Source organism: Komagataella phaffii, chromosome 2 (assembly GCF_000027005.1).
Source record: "Komagataella phaffii GS115 chromosome 2, complete sequence".
Classification (NCBI taxonomy): domain Eukaryota; kingdom Fungi; phylum Ascomycota; class Pichiomycetes; order Pichiales; family Pichiaceae; genus Komagataella; species Komagataella phaffii.
This window is the reverse complement of record NC_012964.1, coordinates 1,999,426-2,017,976: the sequence shown is the minus strand read 5'-3', so window position 1 is coordinate 2,017,976 and position 18,551 is coordinate 1,999,426. Positions and strand designations below refer to the sequence as shown.

Genomic DNA, 18,551 nt, shown 5'->3' with positions numbered 1-18,551 from the left:
ATTTGTTTCTCGAAATAATAAATTTTTGTCACTCTAAACCCTTCTACCTAGTAAATGACTGAAGCCAATAGTAATAGAAACAGATCAAAGCATGCTAGATCTCACTATGGTCGAGAAGAACTGAGAACTGTAAGGAGTGTCAAGAGACGAACTGGAGGCAAAAACAATTATTCAAAGTTTACTCCAATGGATAATAACGAATCTATAGTTGAGGAAAGCGAAGATGAGGGCGAAGAGGAAGACGACGAACAGGAGGATCCACAACCTAGTTCAATGGCCTATGATGCACTTTTAACACTTTTGGACGATGAATCTGATCATGAACAATTTCACGCTGAGAAAGAAAAGGCCCTGAAAAAGTTAGAGGAGGAACAAGAGAGAGAGGAAGAGGAGCTTCAAGAGGAAGACGAAGACGAAGACGAGGAGGATGAGGAAATAAATTTGGAAGATTTTGAGTCAGATGATGAGTCGCATGATGATCCTTTTCATTTCCATTTTAACGAAGAGGAAAGCATTGATCGCATGATCAATGAGTACGAATCATCTGGCCTGAAAGTCAAAATGGATAGGAAAGTCAATCATAACGGATACAACATTTTGGAATATCTGCCAAGCACGTCCAGATGCCTTAATGAAGTCAAAACACTTGACAAGCTGCGAATCAAAAAAAAACTTAGAGACCAGTTCTCATCTCTTGACTTCAAAGACGAATTAGATAAAAAGTTGACCCTAGACATATTCAACTACAAGAACATAAATTATCAATACTATACAAGAGAAACAGATTATCAAAGTTTGTACCTGTTGCATGCTTTGAACCACCTTCTAAAGACAAGGGATAGAATTTTCGATCACAATAACAAGATCTCTGCTGATCCTAATTTGGAGTTTAAAGATCAGGGTTACACTCGGCCCAAAATCTTGATTCTTCTTCCTACGAGGAACTTTTGCTTCAACTTAATGAACAAGTTAATCAAACTGGCTGATATAAAGACAGTGGAGAACAAGAAGCGTTTCAACACCCAATTCTATAGTGATTTCAAGATTGAGACTTTGAACGGTAATAAACCCAAAGATTTCAATGAATTTTTTAGGGGAAACTCTTCGGATTTCTTCACTCTTGGTGTTAAATTCACAAGAAAAAGTATGAAGATCTACTCCATGTTGAAGCAGTCCGATATCATCTTTGCTTCCCCTTTGGGATTGAAAATGCTATTGGATAAGGAAAAGAATGACTACTTATCGTCAATTGAGGTAACCATTCTTGACAAGGCTGATGGATTACTGATGCAAAACTGGGACCATGTCAAGCAAATTTTCACTAAGAGCCTGATTCAGGCACCGAAAAATTTTGAAGAATTGAACTGTGATTTTAGTAGAATTAGGATGTGGTGTATTAATGACCAGGCAAAATACGTCCATCAAGTGCTATCATTCAGCAAATATACTACTCCAGAGCTGAACAATATCGTTAAAGCACCCAATTTGCAAGGGTATGCTCTTTATAAACCAATCATTGACGATACAAACAATGTTATGAATCAGCTGAACTACCAATTGTTTCAATCAAGAATCATCAACAAAAATATCAGGTTAAATCACATGTTTATGAGATTCCCTAGTTCATCTCCCATGGAATCACCAAAGAAAAGACTTAATTTCTTCACCAAGGTGATTCTGCCAAACGTGTTGACCAAGTCTCCATATACTTCAGGTACTTTGGTGTACATATCCTCTTATTTGGATTACATCCAAGTGAAAAAACATTTAAGTGAATCACGATCCGAATTCTTAGCAGTCGATGAATACACCTCCCTCAGCGCATCTTCTAAGAATAGGTCATTGTTTGAAAAGGGGAAATACCCCATTATGTTGTACACTGAGCGAATGCACTTTTACAAAAGGTACAACTTAAACGGTGTCAGAAACGTTGTTTTCTACAACCTTCCTACGGACCCAGATTTCTACGCTCAAGTAGTCAGACAAATAGTCCGAAACAAACTAAAAGATGAAGAATTAGACCTCAATTTGTGTTCTATTAAGGTTATGTTTGACCGATTTGATACCTTGAAACTGGAAAAGATTGTCGGTCTAAAGAGAGCCAGCCTGTTGGTGAATGCAGAGCAGGAAGTGTTCGAGTTTAAATAGTTTCCTCTCACCTTAATTGGTTTATGGCTATAATGATGCAAGATATAGATACGTATGGACTCATTCTTTCCCCTATGCGGGCAAACTTCCAGTACACTCCTAAAATTCCAGTCTTGTTTTTGTCAAGCACTGCGGGCCATGAGCCATGGATGTAAGTGCACGTGCAGATCATCAATATGAGAACTTGCAACAACGATGAGAAATTGAATAGAGCTGACTAGTCGAAAATTGTTAGGCACTTTGTCATGTTTTTCAGTTCGTAGAGTTACTTACCATAGCTGATGGATGGTTTAGGTGTAGTGTGCGTTTTTCTTGTGGAAGTCAGGGAATTCTGATAGTCCCTCCCAACATTTAGCGAAGCGTCATTTCTATTCCAAAATTTACTCTTACGCTTTCCGTTCAGTCGCCTTACTCATTATTTACCATAGAAACAAACCACCTCCAGTTGTATCAACTTACGACATCCACTGTATTATCATCATCTTTCGTTTTTCATTTCTTTCATTATTTCCATCCCACCAAACATAAACGAATGGCTGATGTTTTTGAGCTAGACGAGGAATTGGATCCTCAAGTGGAGCCATCATCCAGTATTCAAACAGAAAGAATTGTACCAGGCACACCTACGAGTTCTATATCTCTGACACCTCCAAAGAATTTCTCTCCGGTCTGTGGTAATATCTACCGATCCAGCTTTCCTACGATTGAGAACTTCGAGTTCCTGAAAAGGATAAATCTAAAATCTGTAATATGCCTCATACCGGAGGACTACCCCGAGGAAAACAGAGAGTTTTTGGAGGAACAACACATTCAATTTTTCCAAGTAGGGTTGTCAGGTAATAAGGAGCCTTTTGTCAAGATAAAGCCCCAGTTGATAGAACAGGCTCTCAAGATAGTTTTGAACCCAGAGAACCACCCCATTCTAATACATTGCAACAGAGGCAAACATAGAACAGGATGTTTAAGTGGATGCATAAGGAAATTGCAAAAATGGTCGTTGACAATGATATTCGACGAGTACAGAAAGTTTGCTGCTCCCAAGGAAAGAGCCCTTGATCAACAGTTCATAGAGATGTTCGATGATACGGAAGTAGAAAAGATGGCCATTGAGAATAAATGGCTGCCCATAGAATGGTAAACTATAACCTATCTACGCATCAAATTTAGCATCAATTCAGTTTAAGTGCTGGTCTCTTATTGTCAGCCCAGAAGAATCTTTGGCCGTAAAAAAGACCCGTGAATAATGCCTGGCCTACCAAAACTTTAGGCCAAAGCCTTAAGCTCCAAATACCCTTTCTAGCATTAACCAAAGAATAGAGAATTGACCACGCACTCACAAATCCAGAACCATTGACCAAATCATTATCATAGATCATAAAACCACCAAATCCAACGGTGGCACCAAAGAGCAAACATGATGCTTTGGTTGGCAGGGCACTGACAGGCTTTGTCTTGAACTTGAATAATGAGAAACGACCAGGACTAACTGCCTGCTGCGGAATTTCGGACTTGGGAAGCCATGACGTTACAAGAAGTGATGTGGAAAACAACCAGGCAGGATATGGGGTGGCCGTGTAATCATAAGCTTGTTGTTGGATCGAGGACATGGTGTTTTTTTTTTTATAGAAGTATCATACTAAGTGTACTTTTCACTTGCTTATCCTCTTTTCTACCTCACCCTCATAAGCAGGAAATTCTTGACAATCGCAAGAGTAAGCGTGCACTACACAGCCATCGGCAACACCGAATTTCACCTTACAGCCAGTTTGTATCTCCCTTAAATATCGTATTCGATTAATATACACTACATTACACTTAGGATCTTTCACCTCTCAGTCTTCTAGCTAACAGGATATCCTTCTTTTGGATAGTAACTCTCTTAGCGTGAATAGCACACAAGTTAGTATCTTCGAACAAGGAAACCAAGTAAGCTTCGACGGATTCTTGCAAAGCACCGATGGCAGAAGATTGGAATCTCAGGTCAGTCTTGAAGTCCTGAGCAATTTCTCTGACCAATCTTTGGAAAGGCAGCTTTCTGATAAGCAACTCAGTAGACTTTTGGAATCTTCTGATTTCTCTCAGAGCAACGGTACCTGGCTTATATCTGTGGGGCTTCTTGACACCTCCAGCAGCAGATGGAGCGGATTTTCTGGCAGCCTTGGAAGCCAATTGCTTTCTTGGGGCTTTACCACCAGTGGATTTTCTTGCTGTTTGTTTAGTTCTAGCCATTTTTACTACGATAGACACAAGAAGAAGCAGGAGGGGGAGGATCTGGATATTTATAAGAGTCTCCCATAGATAACGATTTGGCACTTTTTGCCATCAGTGCCAACAGTATTTCGCACTGCGACACTCCCGACTGAAATGGGATGCAAGTTTATTATGAGTTCTGGTAGCATAGAAATGGGACATGTTCTTACAGTTTCAAATTTACGCACGCTCTGCCTCTAGGAGTACGGCTCAGTTCATCGCGTACCGTGTCGTATCAACATTACGGTTTGGCACTGCATTGTCCACCTTAACTCTTTTCATCTATAAATACAAGACGAGTGCGTCCTTTTCTAGACTCACCCATAAACAAATAATCAATAAATATGTCTGGTAGAGGAAAAGGTGGAAAAGGTCTAGGAAAATCCGGTGCTAAGCGTCACAGAAAGATTCTTAGAGACAACATTCAAGGTATCACAAAGCCAGCTATCAGAAGATTGGCCAGAAGAGGTGGTGTTAAGCGTATTTCCGCTTTGATCTACGAAGAAGTCAGAGCTGTGCTGAAGACTTTCTTAGAGAACGTCATTAGAGATGCTGTTACTTACACTGAGCATGCCAAGAGAAAGACTGTTACTTCTCTGGATGTCGTCTACGCTTTGAAAAGACAAGGACGTACCTTGTATGGTTTCGGAGGTTAGTGTATTTTATGTATATTAGTATCAAATGTAATGTATGGCTGGTATTCTGCCAATCGGTATGTTTTCGAGTTTGTATTTTGACTCTTTCTGGGTTCTCTTCTCATGTTGGATACTTGTGGTGCCTCTTCAATATCTCTTTAACGTTTAGTTTTTCACCCTTGCTTAGAGTCTGCTTGACCTCTTCGGCCATTGAGTATTTATCTAGGTATTTTTCGCCTTTATACTTATCGTTAGTTAATACCATCCATCTGCCAATACAGCAGCTGGGACTATCTTCTAATTCTTTGTATTTTTTCGGGCAGTTGCATCTACATCCAGATCCACGATTCAAGTTGTTGACTCCTTCCGTTTGCCGACCGCTCCTAAAAACATCCCTAACCGAAACTCTCGGTGGTTTGTCAGGTTTGGCGCTGGAAGCATACTCTGGTGATGCTGGAACGTAAGGAAGTTGTAATTCATCAGGAGCATTCTTTGGGCAGTGTACTAGGTTGGAATGCCTGTAACCAATATCTCTGAAGTAATGGATTTCACTGATGTTGAGAAACATCGCTACAGCCAAACTATGGACAGGGGCATCCCCCCATCTTTCCTGATAAAAGCCCTTCTTTTCTTCCAGAAACTGAAAGTACGATTCGTATTCTGGTGATGAAAACAAATCGGTACTCGCAATCTCAAAATTTGACCAAAAATGACACAAATTATACTCTTCGCCGTAGAAAAAAGGCTTTTTCGAAGAGAACGAAGTAGGAAGGTTCATTCTAGAGAGACTGGACAATAACCTGGTGCCAATACCTCCACTGAAATTAGAAAGCAAATGATTAATTCGTATCTTGTCAATTAGCTTCATAGATTCTTTTTCTCCGAAAGACCTCCGGTTAGTAAAAATCGACCATGCTTTCTCGTCCACTGAGATACCATATTTCTCAATGAAACTCTGAGTATGGCGAAACAGATTTGGTACAGTATTAGACAACTCCTTTATAATCACTGCAAAGCCGTATTTTTTACCTGACGCCTCCATCTCCAAAAACGGATCATAGGTCAAATCACAAAAAAACTCAACATCCGGTTCAACTCTCCAATACCAGCTCAATTTGGCAACTAAGGGATGTTTAAAGAAATATCCTGAATAAAACCTACACATCTTGTGATAGGAGGGTAACGCTCCGTACATAATGCCTCTATCCCCTTGATTCTGGATGAATTCATTGAACCTCAAAAACTCTGTACTACCCCTGTCTTTTTCTTCTGAAAAATTCCAGTCTGGCTTAGATATTACGCCGAAGGAAACACCACTGGAAGTCATATTCATCACACCATCCTTAAATGACTCTGTGAATTCTTCGTCGTTTAAAAATATCCATGGATAATTAAACCATTGATTGAAATGTCTCTCCATAGAAAACATTGACTTTTGAACACCTTCCAGTTCGGAATTTCTTGCCAAAACAACGAGGGCAGCGTTGGCTTTCTTTTTGTTCTTGAAAACATTCCTACACCCAGTTTGAAACACATGATCAATATTTGATGATATCCTACGGGAGGAAATAGGAAAACTTTTCAAATTGGTAAGTGAGTTTTCTAAATCGATTGTGACAGGGGAGGCTAAATCAATAGCAGACGATGGGTCAGGCCTAATTACAATCGTCCAACAAACAGAGAGTAGAACTAGGCCTAGTACAATGGCCTGTATATACCCCAATCGGAATGACATTATTGCCTGAGGTTTTGTATTTGTGGAACATTCATCTTTCGTCAAACACCCTAACAGCGAGGTATTGGAAACAGAGTACAAAAAAAAAAAAAAAAAAAAGGAAGACATACAGAGAATCAGGTGTAACTTCATTACTTACTAGCCATCTTCTTTGTATGCGATATAGTGTGGATAGCACTCCTTAGGATCTCCAGGTCTTCGTTTAATTCCTCTGGTTTAAGACTTGAAACTCCATTAAAGCTTTTTGAAGAATGTCTAGTAGAGGGTTTATCTTTCGGCTTCTCGTAATCTGAACCAAATAACAATTTCAAAGCATGATCGTCGGTCAAGAAAGTGTCGTCAGTGTCAGATGAAGATCTTGCAGATGTATTACCACCAGTTTTCTTCATCTTGGATCTTCTGGAAATGTTCGAGGCAGATCCAGAAGTGTTATCATTTGAATCGTATGAGTCTTCACCGTTATCTGTGGTATGATCAAACTTCCTACGGCGTGATCTTCTATCCGTGGAAGAGTAATAGCCGTTAGAATTGACCTCTCTATCAGAAATGTTACCGGGGGTAAGGCCAAATATTCCACCATTGACGTTATTATGAGAACGAGTGTTCGTCTTTGGCAAATGGCTACTAAAGTCCATTAGTACCTTATCTTCTTTAAGTTGTTTTATTTTGTGCTCAATTCTCTCTTTCAGTTTTGTTTTGAAAATAGTGACCAATCTGTCATACTCTTTGTTGGCCTTTTCATAGCCTTCATTAAACTGTCTCGTGACGCAACTCACTTGATAATCTTCCCAAAGACGTAGCCTTACCAGCTCTTCATCTCTGATTTCTTGAAGATCACGGATCTCTGTTAAGTATGCCTCATTGACGTCGGCGTGGAGAGTACTCCTTTCATACTGCAAATCATGAAGATTGCTTCTATAAATGAAATCCTTTTCTTCTTGAAACTTTTCCTCCATTTTTATCAATTTGTTCTGGATTTGAAGTCTTTTTTTGTCCTTCTTGTTCGTGATATTAGTTGCTTGGTTGGGTTGGCCCGCATTATAGAACTGTTGTTCTTGTTGACTCCCCGGAATGGGTGGAAGAAATTGTGAATAATAGCCCTGTGGGCCCATATAGTACACTGGTTGAGTAGGGACATAGCCATATTGTTGAACCATTGGGGGTTGGTAATAATAGCCATCCATTGTCAGTGGTTGTGGAATTATATAGCTAGTGATTGGAGTGTCTCTTACCTAGGACATGAAATTCTTAATCAACCATCTCGTGTACTAACCAATATATTATTTATCTATTTAGCGTCAAGTTTACAAAGCTCCTTTGCAATAAATTACTCATTTCTTTTTTTCGCGGAGAGCCATGACGTCGTGCGTCAATCGATTAATCCGTTCACTGATAGCGTTAATACCAAAACAAAAATAGGGACAGGGGATAAAGTTGGGAGTAAAAAGCTGACTCATTCAAGGCTCAAAAGTCAACAGTCATGTATATTTTAGGAGTATACAAATTGTAATGCGTAGTTCTCTTCCATCCTCAGTTATTCAATTGATTTTGCCGGTATATCTACTCCATTAAAGATATTTCAGTTCATGCGATTAGTGTACCACTCAATCGATGAACTATTAGCCTTGAACCTCCTGGGTCAAAATCTACACAGGAGACAACCAAATATACTTCATTTGCCCTGAACGGAGCGTAAACATGGCAGACCAACGGCTTGAGGATGAGTTTGATATCTCCAGATACTTATCTATTTCTCCTATCGAGTCAGCTTCAATCGAAGAATCAATCAACGGTTTAATGAGTAGTTGGATTCCTCCGGCTAAGGGTGAGATTAGAGATTCACTTCCTCCAAACGCTTCTTTTGAAGCTACAGACAGTTTTTCAACCAGTTCATACCAGGAAATTATACCAGCACAGGTGAAAATAAAACTGGAGTTTGATAATGACCAGCAGCCTGTTTTCTATCAAGAATCGCAACCAGTTTATGATAAGCATTTAACCGTCAATGATCAGGAAACCAGAAGCGCCCAAGACTTCAACCAATACTTGAATGCTGATGCCGTATCGAGGACCAACTCCATCTCCAACTTATCGGAGCTGTCAACTCATTCCCATATTACCCCTCCAACGCTACTTCATGATCAAGCCTCATTGTCTCCTGCTCTCTTATCTATGAACAGTGATGAAAGAAACGAACTCAATCTGGAAACACTACAGCTAGATCAAACGTCACAGCCTTACGTGAATCAGATAAAAACGGAGGCAGCTTACGAAGAGCTTTCAGAGTTACACCACAGATTAGAAAGACTCACTGAGACAAATTTAATTCATCAAGACCAGCTTCAACTCGAACAACAAGAGCAACAAAATCAGACTCCTCATACTCTCAGTCCTCCTATACAACTTCAGACTCCCATAATCAAAGTCTTGCAAGCCCCAAATGATATAGCAGCAAATACCCCGTCTCTTTTTTCTCAATCTAACCATTCATCTCCATATAACACACCCAAACATTCCAGGTCAAACTCGTTGAGTTCAAATGACAGACAACATGATATTCCACAAATATCCTCAGTTTTAGACACGTCTTCGTTTTTGGTACCTGGAGATCAGTTTCAAGCAATGAGAGAAGGTAGACAGAGGAGGAAATCCGAGTCCAACTCTAGAAACTCGAAAGAACGTTCTAAATCTAGGGAACCGCCAAAGTCCAGGTCTAGATCTAGAGACAGTGCAACAGATCATCATATGGAAGTTATGAGCAGAGAAAAGACTCTTGAGTTGGCAGCTTCTCAGCCAAGCTCCAAGACGCCGCAAAAGAACCCTTCCATCTATGCTTGCTCGCTCTGCTCCAAGAGATTCACAAGACCATATAATTTGAAGTCTCACCTTCGCACGCACGCTGATGAAAGGCCTTTCCAGTGTTCAATATGCGGGAAGGCATTTGCTCGTTCTCACGACAGAAAGCGTCATGAGGATCTGCATAGTGGTGAACGAAAGTATTGCTGCAAAGGTGTTTTGTCTGACGGAGTAACTACATGGGGCTGTGAAAAAAGATTTGCCCGAACAGATGCGCTGGGTAGACATTTCAAAACTGAATGTGGTAAACTGTGTATCAAGCCGCTGATGGATGAACTAAAGAGGGAGGAAGCTTACAGGAGGAATGAACCAGTAACAGAAATGAATGACGAGCTTTACTCCCAATCTGTCCAAGATATATTTAGCTCTCAGCGGCTTGGTCAGAACATAGATGACTGATTGAAAAAACTGAATATTGTACTCATAGTGTTTTATATTGTAATCATAAGGAAGTAAAATTAAGATTCACAACTCTTTACGATTCTTTACGATTCGCGCAGGACATTTCGCATGTGTCCCTAATTTAAATTCGTTGCATGCCGCTTCTCATCACTTGCTAACCATAAAATGTTTCTGCTAATCATTATAATAGCGTTTGCATTAGTATTTTTACTGATCATGCTCCCTCTCATGAACAATATTGGAACATACACTATTGTTGAGAAAAAGAAAGAAGATTTAAATGAATCCGATAAAGGAGCGTCAAGTTCGTATAGTGGATATCTTCCACCAGATGAAGAATTGGAGCAACAACGATCTCAAATAAAAAACAACTCCGAAAGCAAATTGAATAAACTTAAAGGGCTCACAGCAGACTCTCTGCCTGTGAAATTCAAGGCCAACGTCCCTGATGCGTCAACACTAAGAAAGCGAGGTGCCAAATCTACTAATTCCACCAACACCGACCCTAATTCGTTCGACTATGACATTGACGAATTGATTGCTAAAGAGAATAAATTGGAAAGAGAACAGCAACTAGAAGAACTCAAAAAGTTACAAGGTGACATACGGGAAGTTTGAAATGCGAGGAAAGAATAAGTTATCCACTATTATGTATATATTATAGATTAGCTTGTAACAATGCTTGATCCACCTTTTCTTCAGAAGAGGTATTCTCTGTATCGTTGTTGTAGTTACCTATTATGCTTTCACCAGAATCCAATTGTTGTTGATATTCGGATTCTTGATCTGACTCAGACTCCGATGGCGACTCGGAGTCAGAATGCTCCTCTGCTTCATCTGCCTCAAGATCAGAAGGAAGGCCATCAATATCGACATCAGAGGTTGTTAATTGGTTGGATCTTGTTCTGTGATCAGTCTCCTGTCCTTTGACCTCTTCAGAGGGGTCTGTGATCTCGACGTTGTTGAAATCTATAGACTTTATAGTGTCCCTATCATCATTCCTTTGGCTGAGCTCATAAAACATCATGAAAGTACCCGACGTATTCAGTACTTCTTGAAGATCGGAAACTGTCACCGTTTCATCAGAAATACGCCACCAAACGCCTCTATACTTTCTGAAAGCAATATAATGACCATAGTTATGAGTACCATAATGACAGATGATTGACTTTAAAGAATATGTTAATGGGCCAACATCAGTAACGTCATCTTCATCTTGATCTTGAATCCCGTGCTCTTCTTCTGAAAACTCTTGTGTCCAGGATTTTTCTTTTCCTTGATCTTGTTTTCTGAAACTCAGTCTGGCATCCATGTTAACATCATCTGGCACGGCCACATAGTTGGAGAGGTCTAGTCTTTCAGAAAAAACAACTTTGGCATTGTTCTTTCGTATCATATAGGTGTTAGGATCAAAAACCGATCTGTTTATATGAACACATAATAGAGGTGGAGGACGAGAAAAGAATATCTGCTTCACTTTTTTGGATTTTTTGATCATGTTTTTGGTATGCAATTTTTTGTAAACTTCTTCGTTTATGACGGGTTTTGAAAGTTCGGAGTCTATCTCATCTATTCTGGATTGAAACACGGCTCTGAGTTTTTCATTGCTTGCAGCATCAAGAGAACCCTGAACAAATTGTTTAATTTGGCGAAGGCCACACCGAACACACTCCACATCTTCAATGACTTCTGGAGCAATCCAAGTGTCCAGCAAAGATGTTAGAGAGATTGATGGTTGTTTACTACTCGGTAGATTCAAACCGATACCAGATATCGTAGAATAGCGGATTCCTCCCATTTCACCACACGTTAGACATCCAATTCTTTCACATGAAAGTCCATCTACTGGGGTTAGTAGCTCTAGCGGATATACTTTCTCCTCGGCATCAACAGCTGAGGGATCCACTTGCAACGCAGGAACGTAACATTTTCCAAGGGCTCCAAGGGTTTCTAAACCGTACACCATATCGTTCGTTCTAGGAACAAAAAGGTCCCTAGGATTCACTTCTTTCTGCTTTTTTTCCTGGTCGGGTTTGATATCCTTTTCCAATTGTTGCATTATCAGCTGGTAAAACTCCTGAGCGTCTTCCTGGTCGTAGCCTAAGAACAGACGCTTATTTGGTCCGTTAGTAAGGGATTTGAGCAGTCGATTCGTCTTGTATGTGACGACTTTCTTCCCGTGTCTACTGTTGAGATTGTCTATTAGGCGTTTGAGCTCTTTTGAGAAAGATCTATCTTCCGACTTTGTGATTAGGTCCAAAAAATCACATAATTCGTTGGAAGATGCTAAACATTGTATGACCGAGTTCATAAAGCATGTGTTACCATCATTGAATAGTCCTCCAATACAGCCACCATTTGCAAGTGCTAAAGAAAGGCTACGCTGCTGCTCGGGATTGTTGTTGTACAGCCTTCTATTTCTAAGAGGATTAAATCTATCCATGAAAGTTCCCGAAGTAAGAAGAGTAGTCGTTATTCCTATTATTGTTGTAGTTGTGAAAATCAAGAGGATGACTTTCCAGTCTAGAGCTTTCCTGAATAATGATTCCACTTTTGATCGGATTGAATTGAATATTGAGCCGGGAAAGCTTGAATGTTCAATGAGGGAGAAACCAGAAATTTTTGCCAAAAACTAATTTAATCGCGATTCTCTCCTAAAAGTTAGGAAGAGAGGCAGAGTGTGGGGAAAGCATTGAAAGGGCGTACCTATAGGGAATAGATATTAGAACGAAACATTCTCAAAAATTGCAAGAGCTGGTTAGAAAAAAGATGAGGATGAACATAAGAGGGAGAAAGCCCTTTTGGAGTGGTTTCAACTGTGATTCCTAGAGCCTTTTGAGTACGGAGAGATTTTTTTCCAGCTTCGAAGTCACACAGTGGTCCAGTTAGATGTTGCGTTTAAAAATGAATGAGTCTTCTGTTACTAATATTTTCAAGCCAAAACAAAGTGAAGACTGCATCAAGCTTTTCAACGACTAATTTGGTGAAAATAAGGCTGTAATAATCACCATACAACGTATGGCAATTATGTCACATCTAGTATGGCCTTCCTCGCTATCAGCAGTCTTTCTTGGTTTAAATTTTTGAAACAAATTCCATGATACCCATTGTTACTTAATTAGCCCGAGCCAGAAAATAATAGGCTGTGCTCACTGCCTAGAAAAATAAGCTTTCAGACCTTTTTGACTCATCACATCGGAGTTAGATCTACCCTTACATTACGGTCGACAGGCGCTCTGTTGATTGGTACACTACCAAGTCACACCTAGTTATCTATAGTACAAAGAAGATGAAAAAAAAAAAACCTCCCCACCATCTGCATCACTCTTTCAGAACAGAAGGGTTTACAAAGAATAGTGTTTGATTGACATGACCCCTCCATCACCTACGATAAGCAGAGTGCGCACTTCTGTTTTTGAACCTGCTACGGCAATTGACCGAACTTTCCCCGAGTTTCCTGCCGCACAACCAATAGATGAGAATAATTACTTCAAAAAGCACAAGCCTCCTCCTTATCTGAGTGAAATATCCAAAGATGTTGCCAATTTCATTGCTAGTCATAACAAGCAAAACAGAAAGGTTGTCTTGGTTACCAGTGGTGGTACCACTGTTCCTTTGGAGAACAATACTGTGAGATTCATTGATAATTTCAGTGCTGGTACCAGAGGAGCAACCTCAGCGGAATATTTCTTAGAGAATGGGTATGCAGTGATATTCTTGCACAGAGAATTCTCGTTACTTCCGTATTCAAGACATTATAGTCATACTACCAATTGTTTTCTAGACTACATGAACGAGGATGAAAATGGACAAGTGGTTATTAATGCAGAGTATCAGAATGAGATGCGTGTTGTGCTCAGGAAATATCAGAATGCTAGAGATAAAGGTTTATTGCTGGTTGTTCCGTTTACCACTGTTCACCAGTATTTATTCACTTTAAAATTAATTTCTCAGGAGCTATCAGTAATTGGACCCAATGGTCTATTCTACCTGGCAGCTGCGGTGTCTGACTTCTTTCTTCCTCACAGCAGAATGCCTGAGCACAAAATACAGAGCCAAAACGATAATGACGGAAAACTTCGTGTCAGCTTGGAAGCCGTCCCCAAATTCTTGTCTCGTCTTGTTGACTCGTGGGCTCCCCTAGCCATGATTATTTCCTTTAAGTTGGAAACAGACTCAAATATTTTATTATCAAAAGCACGCGGTGCATTGGAGCGTTACAATCATCAACTTGTTATTGGTAACTTGCTGCAAACAAGAAAGAAAGAAGTTGTTTTTGTCACTCCTGAAGAAGGTGAACATTGGATCCGCCTTACGGATGAACAACACGCCAATGGAACCGAAATTGAGTCTCTGATTATACCAGAAATTATGTCATTGCATGAAAAATGGTGTGAGAAAACTAGCACATTATGACCTGCCTGTATTTACTATATACCTTTACGAATTATCTTTATTGTCTATTGGTACGAAGTTTCTCGTAGAGCCACTATTACATGAAAGATATACCCACTCCGTATTGAAATCCCTTTCTCGTAGAATCAAAGTGACTCTGACTTAAAGGTAGGACAAAGTTCAGCTCAAATCGAGCGATGGGATGTTTGAATACTAAGCCTGTGCCTATGGAAACACTTGGATCTCGTAAGTTTGAATCCGAAATCAACTTTCCTGCGTTGATGAATGTATGAGTTTTGAAAGATTCAGAATCGACAAAAGGGAGAGGTGTAAAGAGACTGGCAGATAATCCGTAAAAAGCCAGACCACCAATGGGAGATCCATAGAGCTTTGGACCCAATCCATTTAAAGTAAATCCTCTTATATCGTTAGGACCACCAATGAAAAATCTATCCATGAAATGAACATTTGAATGGTTCAATGATTGTATATATCCAAATTTAAACAGACCATTGAAAATAATTTTGTTAAAAGAGAATGCATGTTGAAAGTGTGACGTCAATTTAATGAACTTTGACTCTTGAAAGTTGAGGGAAGGGAGAAGGTTGGACAGTTCTATCGACCCACCAGAGTGGAAACCTTTAGTTGGCAGTATCGAGTCATCTCTCGTATCATATTTGCATGTAAAATTGAAACTGGATTTAAATGAATCTCCAGCATTCATCAAAAGAGTGTCGTTAAGTGAATTGGTGCTCAAAAGATCAATAGAACGGAGTGTGTTTTCAAGAGAAAACTCATAATTCCATGGCGATTTATACTGTGAGATTGATTTTAAGGTAATCCCTTCGATTGTTTGATCATTTCTTGTAGTCCAGTCTACTAACTTGGAAGAATGATAGCCCATAATACTTCCTAACCAATTTGCATTATTGAGGATGGGAGATTGAAAGTTCAGTAAATAAGTCGATCTACTTGTACTATTGAGGTTGTTAGATGCCATATTCGTGTCAAAGGATATCGATTCTCCTCCACCAAAGATATTCCTATATTGCAATGACAGATATCCATCACCTTCGCCATTACCAACATTGGTGCCGATTTTCATATTGAATCGCTTGATAGGATCCAATTGGATTACAGGAATTATTCTCAACGTACTAGGGGGAACAGTGGCAAATGAAGGTGTAGGATCTACTTCCAGTATTGCCCCTATGTTGGAGATTGTACTTGTTCTGGCAAAATTGGAAGTTGTCAAATCTAAGTTTTTCAAGAGACCATGCAAATCCAGCCGCTCGTTGTTCAATAACGGTGCCAATTGTGTCTCTAAGAATGTATCTCTTAGCATCTCCGCATTCACAACATGAACTTTGGTAATTCTTATGGGCCTTGTTAAGTTAGTAGACAATAAATGATCCACAACTTCTCGGTTGTGCTTCACCAACAGAGATTGCTTCTTGGCCTCATACTCAGAAGCCTTATCCCTCCGTTGCGAGTTTAGCCGATCCAATGGTGAATCATCATCCAAAACACTCATAACCACACTGTGCCTCGGTGTTAACTGGAGATGAGATGAAAATCGGGTATGTAGATCGGTGAGCGAGAAGGTAAATGATAGGGTGAGGCGCGCGCAAAAAGAAGAATAATGTTTGGATGCACTCTCACTCTCCAAGCTTAGTGACGTAGCGGGCTTAGTTAGTCACACGGTTTGAGATGAGGCGCTGCGAGAAATTTGTAGTTGTGTTGAAAGGTTCCTTATATGCACTGTCTTAAGGAAACCTTCGCATGCCTGCAATCTTGCGTCACCTCTTGGCGACACACAATAAATTGGTATAAAAAGAAGCCCTTTTCCTCTCTGTGGTTGCATACATCCACCAATATAACTCTATTGTTCAATAATGTCAAAAGCCAAAGTCCCTCCACCCCCAGCACTTCCAGAAGGATGGGTAGCTGAATGGGACGAAGAGTATCAGAGATACTTTTACGTGAATACTGCTACTGGTGCTTCACAATGGGAAGTGCCTGCCCAAGAAAAGGCGGCCCATGCATCTCGTCCAGCAGCCCCCCCTCCTCCTCAGGAAGCTCAATACTCACAACCTGCTCAGTCTCAGCAAGTATATCAGCAACACCCTCAACAGTTGCAGCAACAACCTCAGCAATTCCAGCAACAACCTCAGCAATTCCAGCAACAACCTCAATACATCCAGCAACAACCCCAGTTCCAACAACAACCTCAGCAACAACAGAGCTCAGGTTCCAGTTGGAAATCTACCGCGGTGGGTGTAGGTGCAGGACTGATTGGAGCAAGACTCATCGGTAATGCAGTGGTTGGAGGAAGAGTTCGTCGCCGAAGAAGATACGGATATGGATGGTAGAATATTACCAGATATTGTATAATTACTTGTTTACTGCATAAAAATGCTTGCGTTTTTCTCTTAGCGTAACCGACCTCAATAAATACGTCTCTATATTACAGTTTAGTTTAATGTGTCTGTGCCTCGCAGGTAAGCAGCACGGCAACTAGTCGTTGCTAGGGAAAAGCCTGTGAGATGTTAGGGGTTAAATCCTTCGGATGTGGCCGGGTGCTTTTGAAGTTCCGTAATTGGTAATCAACATCTGAAAAAAAAAAGACGCGTCATTTAGTATGTAAGATATTCGTAAGTTTCCACTTTAACCTTAAACTCAAATAAAATTCTTTCCTGATAGAATCTTCTAACTTTTCAAGAAGAACAGCATGGACACACAATCCTTGTACTCCTCACAGCGCCTTCCCGAAGACTACGATGAGGGATACTCAGCTTTTGCTACAAATATCGATGCTTATGACGACTCGCGGTCGGCACTTAGTTCTGCTGGACTTAAGACAACATCATTAGCCAACTTGTCAAGAAAACAAGGAAAGCGAAAGTATGGTCCCTTGAAATCTCATAGAACGAGTAGTATGATGGGACTGAACAATCCTCTCGGTTCGGGTTCCCAAGAGAGTCTTCATCCACCCAGTTATCCACAAATGAAGCGACACAGTCCCAACGGAGGGATATATTATAACGGCAACAATTCCTTAACAGGAAGCCAGTACTTTGTACAACCGATGCACGGAAATAAGCAAAATATGGGTCTCCAGGCTGATCCAATGGGACAGGCTCCCCAAATTTATCAGCAACACGCCAATTTCTATCAAAATCCTCCGCCCACGGTCCATTATCAACATCAACACCAGCAGCATTCACCTGTCCGCACTAATGGGCACTATTCATATGAGACTCACCGTGATGAAGGACCCATCACTCCTGAAAGTCTTGATGCAGATGCGGATGGGAAATTGGACATCGGTGATTTTGAGTTGAATGAAACGTCAATTCACGAGAGCCAGCTAGTTGAGTCGTTGCAGCTGAAACTTGACGAAAGTACCAAAGAAATTGACCTTTTGAAACAGAAGGTACGGGATTTACAAAATAAGCTGGATTCTAAAACCAGTTTGCTGGATAGTAAAGAAGAATCCCTCAAATCTTTGGAGATGACCATAGCATCGGAGAGACTGCAAGATACCTCCAAAATCAACACGTTGCAATCACAACTAAAACAGCAAGCAGAGGAAGCCTTCAAACCGGATGATATAGATATGCAACTGAAGGAAAAAGTTGATGAGATTGCAAAGATCAACTCCAACTTGGATCGTATTCAAGAAACTTATACCAACGACACAAATAACCTGAAAAGTTTTATTTCCAGCATTCTTCTCAATGAATCCCCTGAAGCAGCATTTGTCTCTCTCACGGACAACAATAAAGAACTTTTGCAAGATATTTATAATAAACACACTAACAATAAGGAGATGGACGTGTTGGATCTCTTCAGGGAACAATTACGTTATCTGAGAGAACACGTTGAGTGCCAAACAGAGGCTAAGGAATTGATCAAAGGAATCTATCACCAAAACTTATCTGCGGAGAGAGAATTATTGAAACAGATGACTTTTAAAACGACGATCCACTCGCCAGATATTACAAGTTCCAGCCTCCAAAGGCACTTGAATTATCACTTTGTTCCTATAGTACCCTCATCAATAGTAGGAGATAGTTAATTTACATATATGAAGACCCTTTTCTTTTGCTGATCGGACATCCAACATC

At 40.3% G+C, this 18,551-nt stretch overlaps 14 protein-coding genes across 14 annotated transcripts; 8 read left to right on the top strand and 6 right to left on the bottom strand.

The window, feature by feature from the left end:
* Positions 1 to 54: 54 nt before the first annotated feature.
* Positions 55 to 2,148, top strand: PAS_chr2-2_0196 (Protein required for cell viability; the record flags this gene model as incomplete). The annotated part of the gene is made up of 1 exon (XM_002491959.1): positions 55 to 2,148. The coding sequence occupies one exon, from the start codon at positions 55 to 57 to the stop codon at positions 2,146 to 2,148; it is 2,094 nt and encodes a 697-aa protein (XP_002492004.1).
* A 532-nt stretch (positions 2,149 to 2,680) lies between these two features.
* PAS_chr2-2_0197 (Tyrosine phosphatase that plays a role in actin filament organization and endocytosis) lies at positions 2,681 to 3,286 on the top strand (the record flags this gene model as incomplete). The annotated part of the gene is made up of 1 exon (XM_002491958.1): positions 2,681 to 3,286. The coding sequence occupies one exon, from the start codon at positions 2,681 to 2,683 to the stop codon at positions 3,284 to 3,286; it is 606 nt and encodes a 201-aa protein (XP_002492003.1).
* A 31-nt stretch (positions 3,287 to 3,317) lies between these two features.
* On the bottom strand, positions 3,318 to 3,755 carry PAS_chr2-2_0198 (Hypothetical protein; the record flags this gene model as incomplete). Its single annotated transcript, XM_002491957.1, has 1 exon — positions 3,318 to 3,755. The coding sequence occupies one exon, from the start codon at positions 3,753 to 3,755 to the stop codon at positions 3,318 to 3,320; it is 438 nt and encodes a 145-aa protein (XP_002492002.1).
* A 208-nt stretch (positions 3,756 to 3,963) lies between these two features.
* Positions 3,964 to 4,377, bottom strand: PAS_chr2-2_0199 (One of two identical histone H3 proteins (see also HHT2); the record flags this gene model as incomplete). Its single annotated transcript, XM_002491956.1, has 1 exon — positions 3,964 to 4,377. One exon carries the CDS (start codon positions 4,375 to 4,377, stop codon positions 3,964 to 3,966), a length of 414 nt encoding a protein of 137 aa, XP_002492001.1.
* Positions 4,378 to 4,742: 365 nt separating this feature from the next.
* PAS_chr2-2_0200 (One of two identical histone H4 proteins (see also HHF2)) lies at positions 4,743 to 5,054 on the top strand (the record flags this gene model as incomplete). The annotated part of the gene is made up of 1 exon (XM_002491955.1): positions 4,743 to 5,054. One exon carries the CDS (start codon positions 4,743 to 4,745, stop codon positions 5,052 to 5,054), a length of 312 nt encoding a protein of 103 aa, XP_002492000.1.
* Positions 5,055 to 5,154: 100 nt separating this feature from the next.
* On the bottom strand, positions 5,155 to 6,768 carry PAS_chr2-2_0201 (Putative mannosyltransferase involved in protein glycosylation; the record flags this gene model as incomplete). Its single annotated transcript, XM_002491954.1, has 1 exon — positions 5,155 to 6,768. One exon carries the CDS (start codon positions 6,766 to 6,768, stop codon positions 5,155 to 5,157), a length of 1,614 nt encoding a protein of 537 aa, XP_002491999.1.
* Positions 6,769 to 6,899: 131 nt separating this feature from the next.
* PAS_chr2-2_0472 (uncharacterized protein) lies at positions 6,900 to 7,952 on the bottom strand (the record flags this gene model as incomplete). Its single annotated transcript, XM_002491953.1, has 1 exon — positions 6,900 to 7,952. One exon carries the CDS (start codon positions 7,950 to 7,952, stop codon positions 6,900 to 6,902), a length of 1,053 nt encoding a protein of 350 aa, XP_002491998.1.
* A 514-nt stretch (positions 7,953 to 8,466) lies between these two features.
* Positions 8,467 to 10,023, top strand: PAS_chr2-2_0202 (uncharacterized protein; the record flags this gene model as incomplete). The annotated part of the gene is made up of 1 exon (XM_002491952.1): positions 8,467 to 10,023. One exon carries the CDS (start codon positions 8,467 to 8,469, stop codon positions 10,021 to 10,023), a length of 1,557 nt encoding a protein of 518 aa, XP_002491997.1.
* A 219-nt stretch (positions 10,024 to 10,242) lies between these two features.
* On the top strand, positions 10,243 to 10,644 carry PAS_chr2-2_0473 (uncharacterized protein; the record flags this gene model as incomplete). Its single annotated transcript, XM_002491951.1, has 1 exon — positions 10,243 to 10,644. The coding sequence occupies one exon, from the start codon at positions 10,243 to 10,245 to the stop codon at positions 10,642 to 10,644; it is 402 nt and encodes a 133-aa protein (XP_002491996.1).
* A 40-nt stretch (positions 10,645 to 10,684) lies between these two features.
* Positions 10,685 to 12,469, bottom strand: PAS_chr2-2_0203 (uncharacterized protein; the record flags this gene model as incomplete). The annotated part of the gene is made up of 1 exon (XM_002491950.1): positions 10,685 to 12,469. The coding sequence occupies one exon, from the start codon at positions 12,467 to 12,469 to the stop codon at positions 10,685 to 10,687; it is 1,785 nt and encodes a 594-aa protein (XP_002491995.1).
* Positions 12,470 to 13,395: 926 nt separating this feature from the next.
* Positions 13,396 to 14,442, top strand: PAS_chr2-2_0204 (Putative phosphopantothenoylcysteine synthetase (PPCS); the record flags this gene model as incomplete). Its single annotated transcript, XM_002491949.1, has 1 exon — positions 13,396 to 14,442. One exon carries the CDS (start codon positions 13,396 to 13,398, stop codon positions 14,440 to 14,442), a length of 1,047 nt encoding a protein of 348 aa, XP_002491994.1.
* Positions 14,443 to 14,518: 76 nt separating this feature from the next.
* PAS_chr2-2_0205 (Essential component of the Sorting and Assembly Machinery of the mitochondrial outer membrane) lies at positions 14,519 to 15,955 on the bottom strand (the record flags this gene model as incomplete). Its single annotated transcript, XM_002491948.1, has 1 exon — positions 14,519 to 15,955. One exon carries the CDS (start codon positions 15,953 to 15,955, stop codon positions 14,519 to 14,521), a length of 1,437 nt encoding a protein of 478 aa, XP_002491993.1.
* A 361-nt stretch (positions 15,956 to 16,316) lies between these two features.
* Positions 16,317 to 16,793, top strand: PAS_chr2-2_0206 (Hypothetical protein; the record flags this gene model as incomplete). The annotated part of the gene is made up of 1 exon (XM_002491947.1): positions 16,317 to 16,793. The coding sequence occupies one exon, from the start codon at positions 16,317 to 16,319 to the stop codon at positions 16,791 to 16,793; it is 477 nt and encodes a 158-aa protein (XP_002491992.1).
* Positions 16,794 to 17,152: 359 nt separating this feature from the next.
* Positions 17,153 to 18,502, top strand: PAS_chr2-2_0474 (uncharacterized protein; the record flags this gene model as incomplete). Its single annotated transcript, XM_002491946.1, has 1 exon — positions 17,153 to 18,502. One exon carries the CDS (start codon positions 17,153 to 17,155, stop codon positions 18,500 to 18,502), a length of 1,350 nt encoding a protein of 449 aa, XP_002491991.1.
* Positions 18,503 to 18,551: the final 49 nt, after the last annotated feature.